Raw genomic sequence first — 10,248 nt, 5'->3', positions numbered from 1 at the left:
ATAAATAGGATGCATTTTTTAATGACCTACAATGGACTCCAATACTTCATCTATGATAATAATTTAACTTTCTAGAGAATCAGAAATAAGAATATAATTGAAGTAGCATACTTGCCTAAACCTTTACTATATTGATCTTTAAATGCTATTTAATTCCAGAGAAAACCTGAATTATTAAAGTGCATTGGAATCCCTATTATCAACCAAAGCAAAACCTCTACCAATGATGAGATAGGTGTTTTTATTTACATATACCAACAAACAAAAAACAAAATAGCTTTCCTTCCTGCTTGCCATTTGCTTCCTTTTGTATGTCTCAAGGTCCTCTCAGGAGTTAATGTCCAAACCCCGAAAGGAATCCTGGGAGGAAAGCAGGCCCACTGCAGAAGCTGCTGCACATTCCTCCAGATACAGGGAGGGCACCCGAGGTTGTGCCTCCACAGAGGGGCTGGTTGAGGTGAGAACTGGAATACTGAATGCAGTTGTCTAAGTGAGTCTCAGAGGTACTGAACAGTTCAGATCTGAAGGCAGAAATCCTCTTAGGATTGTTTACAGCAAGTTTCTTCTTATACCAATAGGTGACCCAGAGGCAAGGTCTTAACTGGGGTTTTTATTTTTAAAAGCCTTCCCTTTCCACTCTGGCCTGATGCCATTACGTGACAGCTTTCTTTTTCTGAATTCCTAAAAAAAAAAAAAGAAAATGTGTCTGCACGTCTTTGTAGCTGCATCATACTCTGAAAAGTACCATTTCTTTTATTATTGTTCTCAACTATTACTTAACCTGATGATATACTTTTAACCTCTCATCTATTTATGAATTCTCTTGACTGTGAGCTCCTCAAGGGTCCTTAACTTGTTCCCTTCCTCCATGCAACTTTCTCAAGTGCCTCTATTCTCAGTAACCGTTCCCTTTGGTTTGCAATATAAATTTGACACTAACTTACATTGCCTTGCCTATGGAGGTAATTGTTTATTATTTTATGTGTAAAGGTGTTCTATTCCCAACTGGAACCAAAAAAAAAAAAACCCTTTAGGAATGGAGGCTAAGTATTTTGCTTCTTTGTAAAAGTCATAACAAAGCTGATGTCCAATCAACATTTATAAAATTCTTACCAGATGGTCCATGCTAAAAATTGGACACAACTGACTGCCTGAGGGAAAGTCTTCATACTCTTGCTGTCAAGATTATATAAAGCCTATAGCCTGGCCAGTATATTTAGAGGATGGAAATGATTTTCTTTAAGCCAGAAAGTTAGTCTTGGTTCAGCTCTCCTTAGTGCTTTAAAACCAACCTTCAATACCACACGAACAGGAGGGTTCCCACCTCATTTATCTCCTTGGTATTCCCTAACATCCATTCATTCGTAAGGCTTCTCCTTGAAACATCCACCAAACTTCCCTAGCCGCTAAAACAAACAAAACTCTTTTCTAAGCCTTCCCCGCAAAATGATTTATTCATTAAAAGCCATAACCAGTGTTCAGAACCTTTCAAAAAACAGTAGCAATCCAAATCCTTTCAACTTAACTGAATTGAAGCAGAGCTGATTTCATGCCCATCCTGCTGGCAGCAGTCCCTTTCTCAGATTTTGCCTGTTAGTCGAAACAAGACTGGTAGATAGCCTGAGTTTTTTCACTGGGTTGGTTTGGCCCCATCGTCATAGTTATAGCTCTGACCACAGTCATTCCAGCTGATCCTTTATCAGGTCTGTAAGGTACCAAAACAGTCACTAGGGTAGCCCAGAGATTAGTAAGGTTTATATTTACATCTCCCGAGTTTTTTAAACAGACTGACTTGCACAAAGCTGGATTATGTCATTTTACCTCAACTTCACCGCAGCTATTATGAGAGGAAATATTGTTCTAAGATTTTTAATTAGCTGCATCCTCTCTTAAGGCTCACTCTCTCACTCCTGCTATGTATCGAATTCTTCAATTAAGATTATCCCTTAATTCTTACATCAGAAACCCAGAAACCAGAGTTATTTCTCTTTAATTCTCCATAAGGCATCACTATTATACTATCATATATGAATATGTGTATGTATGTGTGTGTGTGTGTATTTTTTTTGCTTTCTTAAAAAAGTAGAAATTCTCTCTTCATTCACCTCTGTTTGATACAAAGTAGGTGCCCAAGTAGGTAGTTAGAAATTAAATAAAGGACACAAAAACTTCCCAATGAAGATCATTAAAGAGAAAAATCCTTTCTTCCTCTTATTACAGCTGATCTTTGACACATGCCAGGTAAGAAAAAAGGAATCACGCATGGTGATGGGAAGACTGGACCTCTCCCTCTCTGGGTTGCAGCTGAACTCCTATTGGTGGTCCTAGTAAAATATATAACTCTTCATTTGTTCTAAGCAAGTCCTTCTTTCAGCATTCCTTCAAACAATGCCTTTACTCTCCCACCAGAGTATGAGGATTTAGAGATTTTGAGCAGCAAGGTTCTGGTTGGGTAGCAGTCTCTTTAAATTGTGTGTTGGCTATGTAGAGAGAGGGAAAGTTATGGGAGAATGGCAGGGGAGGAGGGTGAGAGAAAGAGAGAAATGTATCTTCTTCTCCGGGAGCACTGGAAGAAAGCAAGCCTTTCAAAGTCGTTGCCGGTATCTCATGAAGGCCCAGGCTGCTACCATGATGAGGGCAAACACGGGCACCAGCACCACAGTTATGGGAATACCACTTGGCTCCCCTTCACCGTGATGTCCTAGAGGCCCATTCTGCACCTGTAACTGGAAGGGGAAGAAAAATGTTAACTGTAGTGACCAATGTGTGTTTACCACAACTGAAATGTCCAAGTTGACACATTACCTGGGTCTACAGTCTCTATACCACCCAAAGCTGCAAACCCCAAGCACTATCGAACAGGAGTCCTCTCTGTTTGTCCTGAGTTGATACAACAATCTCACTAATTCTTTGGAAACAAAATAAATCTGATGGGGAGGCATTTAACCTTGCTGTGCTACTGACCTAAAGGGACCCCTGAGATAACCTCTTTCTATTTCTGTACTGTCTCCACCAAGCTATATGTGTATCATACCAGGAAAATGAAGATATGAGGTGAAGCCTGTTGATCCTATAGGGAGCCTGGAAATTACTGGCCAGGGGCAGGGTGTGTCCATCTTTCTAGAAAGATTATCAGTCATCAGAGTGCAATAAGAGCAGATCTGAGCAATATTAACACAGGTGCAATGCCATTATTTAGAAATACTTCCAATTCCCAAAAGGTACCCACTCCTTCCAAAGGTGGGGTCCTGTCCTTCATCCCCTATTCTGTAATACTAGGCAAAGATAAAGGTGAAACCTATATGGAACGGAAGTAAAAGACTCAAAGGTAAATAAGTAAAAATAAATCATATCCTAACAGTTATAATTTTTCATTGCCTAAGCATTCCATTTTGAGGCTGGTGGTCTTTCTTTATTTCAATCAATTTTGTAAAAGGTAGCCTTTCTTAACATTACCTTTTTTTTAAACCGTTTTTTAAAACTGAAGTATAGTTAATTTACAATGTTGTGTTAGTTTCAGGTGTACAGCAAGGCGATTCACTTATATACATATTCTTTTTCAGATTCTTTTCCATTATAGTTATTACACGATATTGAATATAGTTCCCTGTGCTATACAGTAGGTTCTTGTTTATCTATTTTATACATAGTACTGTGTATATGCTAATCCCAAACTCCTAATTTATCTCTCCCTCCTCTGCCCCCACTATCCCCTCTGGTAACCATAAGTTTGTTTTCTATGTCTATGAGTCTATTTCTGTTTCATAAATAAGTTCATTTGTATCACTTTTTAAGATTCCACATATAAGTGATATCATACAGTATTTGTCTTTGTCTGACTTACTTCACTTAATATGATAATCTCTAAGTCCATCCATGTTCCTGCAAATGGCAATATTTCATTCTTTTTTTACAGCTGAGTAATATTCCATTACACACACACACACACACACACCCATCTTCTTTATCCATTCATCTGGACACTTAGGTTGCTTCCATGTCCTGGCTATTGTAAATAGTGCTATGAACATTGGGGTACATGTATCTTTTCGAATTAGATTAACATTAACTTTTAATAGGTAAGTGGCAGCAACTGTGATGCCATCTTTAATTAGATTTAATCTCCTCATTACAATCCATGAAACTCTGATGCCCTCAATCTGAAAGACAAGACTGAACAAACTACCTTTTCTATCCTCTATCCCACCTCTACATCTTTCATTCATTTCCTGATGAGATGTCCTGAGAGAACACACTCAGTAGAAAGACATGGTTTTTAGGGCTAGGCCAATTCCTTGACCAGAAGAATCTGTTTTGTTTGGAGTTATTTATGGAAGTTTCCTAAAAAATGAACCTTGGAAATCACTTCTCACATGCCTTCAAAAAGAACTCTAATCGTATCTAAAGCGTATGCCTATATTTGCTTGCCTTTCCCTATTGCATACATTCTCCCATGCTTTCGAAACAAAGAAGAGCCAAGGCAGAAGCAGCTGAATACCAATGTCTCCTATCAACCTGTTTTCTAATCCAGCACGCTGAGATTCTGCTTGCAACCCCAGCTGTTTTCTCAGATATCTTTCGTGCCTTGCCCTCTCCACTTTTTTTTAACTATCTCCTGTTGAACTTTGAAGTCTCACTCAGGAGTTAATGAAGCAAAGACAGCATCAGTTCAAGAGGGAGTAACTTTAAAGGTACAACTAAACTGTGTTGTAAATGCATTCCAAAGTCCTTCGTGCTATGGGAGGAATTATGTCCACTCAGGCTTCTCTTCTCATTATCCAAATTATAAAACACTAGGACCTAAGGAATGGATGTAGAATAGGTGCTAACTTGACTGAATTCTGAATCCCATTTCCTTTTTCCTGGAGCTCCCCTTTGAGCACTAGAACTTTGGTCAAGAGGATCCCCAAGTTGATAAGAAAAGGGTTCGTTGTGGTGATAGGGAAAAGCACATAGTGGGTATCAAAAAACCCACCATCGTTGCACTTAGAGTTTCATAAATAAGAATGTTCAAGGGCAGACATATATTTCCTTCCCTAGTAAGAAATAAAATTGATTCTGGTTGTATTTTTCCCCATTTATTTTAATTTGGTTGTCAAGCTTTATCTTTAGGGCACATTACCTTGAAGCCAGGACCTGGGTTGCAAACATACTGTTATAAATTTCCTTTAATGATAAGCAGAAGTCTCAGAAGACCCCTGCCTGTGCCAGACAGGTTTTTCAAAAGAATGACAGTGAAAGGAAAAAAGCCAAACACACTACTGAAAATTACACCACATGGTTTATTCACAACGTTACAAAAGCCTGGCGGCAGCAAATGACACCTACCCTGTGCTGCACTCTCAGGGACACAGCATAGCCTGCATTACGAAAGAGGTCTACAGCATCCTGGTGCAGCAGGTTCTTTAGGTCTTGGCCGTTTACCTGCCAAAAACAGCAAGGAAAAGTAGTAAGAGACGTAGAATGTGAACTCTCATAAGTCAAAGATTTACTTTCATGTGACCAAAGATTTAAAAAACAAACTCCTACAGAGCAAATCCCAAGGGCTAGAAGAAGGGGTAAAGTTACTTAGAACTCAGAGTAACTTTTTTCATTTTTGAAGCTATGTTTTCCTAGAACTGAGGTTACATGGGCCATCTGAAGAGTACCTAAGTTTACAACAACAACAACAACAACAACAACAAAAGGAATCTCTCCTTTTCCTGAGCTCCTACTGCCTGCCCTGTTTTGACACTTGGGATTCTGTTACTGTATTTGTATGTCTTCCACGAGCATCAGCCTGCTTCCCTACAGCTAACATGGTCTCCCAGGTTATCACTCTATCCTTTATATGTCTAATCCCTGGCATGGCCAGCTTCAGCTCTAGAAATACAACTCTGAGAAGCTCTTCCACAATTTAGTTTGATGTGGTACAAATCTACTAGTTCCTTCTATTGTTCTTGTTTTCTTTTGAACAATTTCCCTTGACTCCATGGATATCCCTATCCTCCTCAAATTTACTAAAAACCGTATTTCTGTGATGATACAAACTTCTAAAATGTTTCGGTGAAGGTGAGTCCTACTACTTAAAGGTGAGAGATGTGAAGGACTCTGGTATTAACACTGCTCAGTGTCAGGAGTGACACTGGCCACAAGTGGTATCTATTCTATGCTGCAATCAGTGACACAGCATAGCGTACTTTATGCAAAATCTACGTATCTTTCATACATGTCAATGTCAGCAACGGCAGCAAGAACATCTAATATATTTGGTAGGTTCTGTGCTATATGTTTTACATACATTATCTCACTGAGTAATCACAATAATCCTATGAGGTAGACACTATTTTTATCTTGTTTTCACAGATGAAAAAACTGAAGCTTAGCAAGGCTACGTAATTTACCTAAAGTCATAGTAAGTGTAGAAGCTAGGGCTATAGGGGTTTTATATCCTGGAAGGAAGACTAAAGTGCCCTGGCCTTTTACTGCTCCTTCTGCACGATTATTCCTCCACCTTGACTCACCAGCTATTCTTTCCTCAGCTGAAGATCAAGTCACTGACTTATTCAACCTTCTCATCTTCCTTGTCACAGTTTTCCTTCTCCAAGAGGTTCAAAATTGTCCCTCCACGCTATTTCCTGCCAATATCCTTGTGAATTAATCTATCAACACTTTGGCCTTATAAACTGTCTACCTTTCCAAAGTGAAGAATTCCTGCTCTATTCCATTCTAATCGCCAATTGGCATAAGCCTTCAACTTCAACATTAGGCATGCTACAGCTCCAATATCTCAAATTCTTAAAAAAAAACAATTTCTACTTTCTTCATACTTCCTATACCTCTGTGAATTCCCCCTTTATCCTCATCAAAGCATTTTACACATCTAGGAGTTCCTATTATTTCAAAAAAGCACTTGGAAAACTATTAGAATCCCTCATCCCCACGATCTTCTGCCAGCTTTCCAGTCCTGGGCAACACACTGCATTTACTTTCCTTGTCATCAGTGTGTTTAATATTCCTAGAGAAAGATACACAGTCACATTCTCTACCACAGACGCATACTAGCTGGCTCCTGCTGCATCCTTACAACCCTTCTCATCTGGTGAACTCCCTAATAAATATGCAGTGGTAGCTGTTCCAAGACCTTTCCTACCATCAAACTCCAACTCCAATCACATCTCTCTTCTCAGCAGATTCCTTTGCCTTATCTTTCTTGAGAATACTGAGAACTTCTGACAAACACTTCTCTCCACTTTCTTTCCTTTCCCCTCAGTTCCTTGATCTCTCTTAGTGCTGCTTCCCCCTTACTTCTGAATTAGAGTCCTTTATCTAGGCTAACCCATTTACTAGTGCTCTTGATCATGTTCCTTCCAGCCTCCTGACAGAACTTAAGCAGTCACTTACCCTCTTGACTCCTTAAGTATTATTGTTCTCTGCTCCTTCTTAACTAAAGTTACCCTCATCTATTAAAACACACACACACACAAGTATTCCTTGGAACCCACCATAACCCTCTTCCCATCTTCTTTCTCTCCTCTTTCTTTGCCAATCTTTTTGAAAGAACTGTTTCATGCACTGTCTCCACTTCCTCACCATCCGCTCCCTCTATTTCCTTGTGTTCTTAGTATATGAGGTGGGGGGGGGGGCAGGGAAGAACATGCTGCCCCTGCAGGTCAGCAGTAACTTCCAACCACCAAATCCTATAGCCCTTTTTCAGTGTTCAGACCACCTCCTCCCTTCTGCAGTTCTCTCTTGTCTTAGCTTATGAACACTTGGATCTCTTAGTTCTTGCACTGTTCTGTATCCCTTCCTTCTTTCTTAAGGTAAGTAAATATTCCTCAGTATCAATAGTCCTTTGTCCTCTTCTCTCCCATGGTGAATTTTCACAATTTCAACTATAATCTGCTAGACAACTCCCACATTTTCATCCCTACTTCTACTTCTGGATTTGCCGGTTTCCTGCTGGGTACCTATTCTGCCAGCTGGGGCATATTCTGTTAAGACCCCAACTCAACATATCCAAAGCCTCTTTTTTATTTCCCACAAAACCAAACTATCCTGACTTCTTTCTTATTGACACTACCATTCCTTCAGACTAAAATTTTGGTAATATTTAAAAACTCTCTCTGTCAATCTTTACATACAATATATTGGCAACTCCTGTAGTCTAACATAATAACATTACTCATATGTTATTTTCTTTCTATTGCCCCTCTCTTTAGGTTATGAATACTCTTAGTTGAACTACTGGGATCGCCTTCTCTCTAATTTACTTTCCTCTGGGTCCTCCCTCATTCTAACCTATTCAAACATTACGTCTCCAGATCAATCTTCCTGAAGTATAATTCTGTTCATGCCACTTTATTGCTCAAAAACAAACACAAAACTGGGAGCAGGGGAGGAAAGCGTGCATGCCTGATTTCTCATTCTGATATGCAAAGTCCTCCAGGAAATGAAGGACTGGAAACCTACCTTTCCAGTTTAATCTTTCATTACCCTTTCATACATCCTATGCTTTAGCTAAATCACACAACTCAATGATCCTGGGACATAAAACATATATTCTTACCTTCATACCTGGGCTCAAGCTATACCCATCATCTGAATACCTTTCCCTTTTAAAAAATTCTATTTATCTCCCAAGACTGATCTTAAATACGATTAGTCATGCTACCTATATAGTGTAGAAATGAATACAGGGTTTTCTAGTTGATAGACTGTGATTTCATGCTACCAAGCCACCTTCTGATTATGTCTTGGTTTTCTGGCCGGTAGATTTGTCAAAGGGAAAGAACTGCAGAATTTCTAGAACCATCACAGTGAATTCTCAGACTCAGTTTTCTAGTTAATTCCTGGTAGAGAGAGAATAGGTATGAGATTGCTGATGGTAGTGGGAATACTCACGTAACTAAACTTGCCCATAGGGTAACTGCATTTCTCATTGTAAAGAAATAGGTATTTTCTCTCAGAGGCAGACAAATAAGTTAGTGATGCAGTCTTGTCAACAAATGCCAAAGATGTCATAGCTCCATAACAGAGACAAGTTTCATAATGATATGAATCCAAGTGGGAAAACTGAGTCACTACATGACATTCAATGACAGGAATACTGAGCTCAAAATAATCTTTGCTGTAGCCGTCAGTTTTAATAGCCGGGAATCACTGTATATTTATTATCATGTCTGGAGCTGTCTATCCATTTTACATGTACTAACTTATTTAATCTTCACAATAGTCCTATAAGTTTGGAACCCCATTTTATAAGTAATAAAACTAGAGAGGCTATGCAACCTTTCCATGGACATACAGAATGGAGGTAGCAAAGCTAGGATTCAAACTCAAGCAGCCCAGCCCCCAAACCTTCACTAACAACACTAAACTTTAGAAATTTACATTGTAAGCAAGAATTTTATTTCTGCAGCCTATCACTATCCATCACATTAATGTTGTAAATTAAATTTTTATTGGTTTTGGAGTTTCAGTTTTATGTGTTATACTATACGTTTAAAAAAATTTAGAGTTGTATGAAGACACATGGTGTTTATATGTTAGTATTTTTATTCATTTTATATATTGAAGTGGCATTCACATTAAAAAAGCAATTTAGTTAAGTGCCACTTCATTGACAAGGCCTTTCTAGATAACTGCACTAGATGTGAATGATTTACTTCCTGAATCTCCATACTATGTAACTATCTTAAAGCTCAAACTGAACTGTCTTGTAACACTTTACGTTGGACTGTAAATAACTTAGGCTGGATCTCAACTCATCATTATCACCCCTATAGTACCTGAATACTGCTCTGAACAACATTTGAGGATAATAAATGCCACACGATTTCCTGAGGTTTGGCTGCAGAGTATACTCTGCAAAAGCCATAACTACACAAAGCCTGGGTGACATTTATTGATATTACACAAAGCTGAAAGGCCTAGACTCTAATAGCAGCTCTAGCTGCCAATGACTCAGTGTGTAATCTTGGTCCTCATGTGAGTTTACTTTTGCTAGCAGGGAAGAAAGACATTGGGTGACATCAGGCAAAGGAGCACAGGCCAATTATACCTTTCAACCCTCCTAGTTAATTCTAAAGGTATCCTAATGTATGAGGTCAGTTACTCTAATTGCTTAAAAAAAAAAAAAAAAAAGAGGCCTTTTAGAAATGCAAAGGGAGTTTCTTTTTTAAAGAACCATTTCTCATCCTTTGTCAAGTATGCTGGAGGTAAACCAGCTCTATAAAACAAATGATGATTCTTTTTCAATTGACAATA

The 10,248-nt window shown here is 38.8% G+C and overlaps 1 protein-coding gene across 1 annotated transcript in view; it reads right to left on the bottom strand.

Moving 5' to 3' along the window:
• Positions 1-224: 224 nt before the first annotated feature.
• SYNJ2BP (synaptojanin 2 binding protein) overlaps positions 225-10,248 on the bottom strand; it is a 45,007-nt gene continuing 34,983 nt past the window's right edge. Inside the window, exons 3-4 of the mRNA XM_082648949.1 lie at positions 5,329-5,424; positions 225-2,726 (exon numbers count right to left, since the gene is read on the bottom strand). Of these exons, the coding sequence (XP_082505075.1) occupies positions 2,586-2,726; positions 5,329-5,424 (237 nt within the window). The 3' untranslated portion in view covers positions 225-2,585. The remainder of the gene's footprint in view (positions 2,727-5,328; positions 5,425-10,248) is intronic.

Source organism: Grampus griseus, assembly GCF_964374135.1.
Source record: "Grampus griseus genome assembly, chromosome: 2".
NCBI classification, from domain to species: domain Eukaryota; kingdom Metazoa; phylum Chordata; class Mammalia; order Artiodactyla; family Delphinidae; genus Grampus; species Grampus griseus.
Note: the sequence above shows the minus strand (reverse complement) of the source record. Positions and strands in the feature narration are given on the sequence as shown.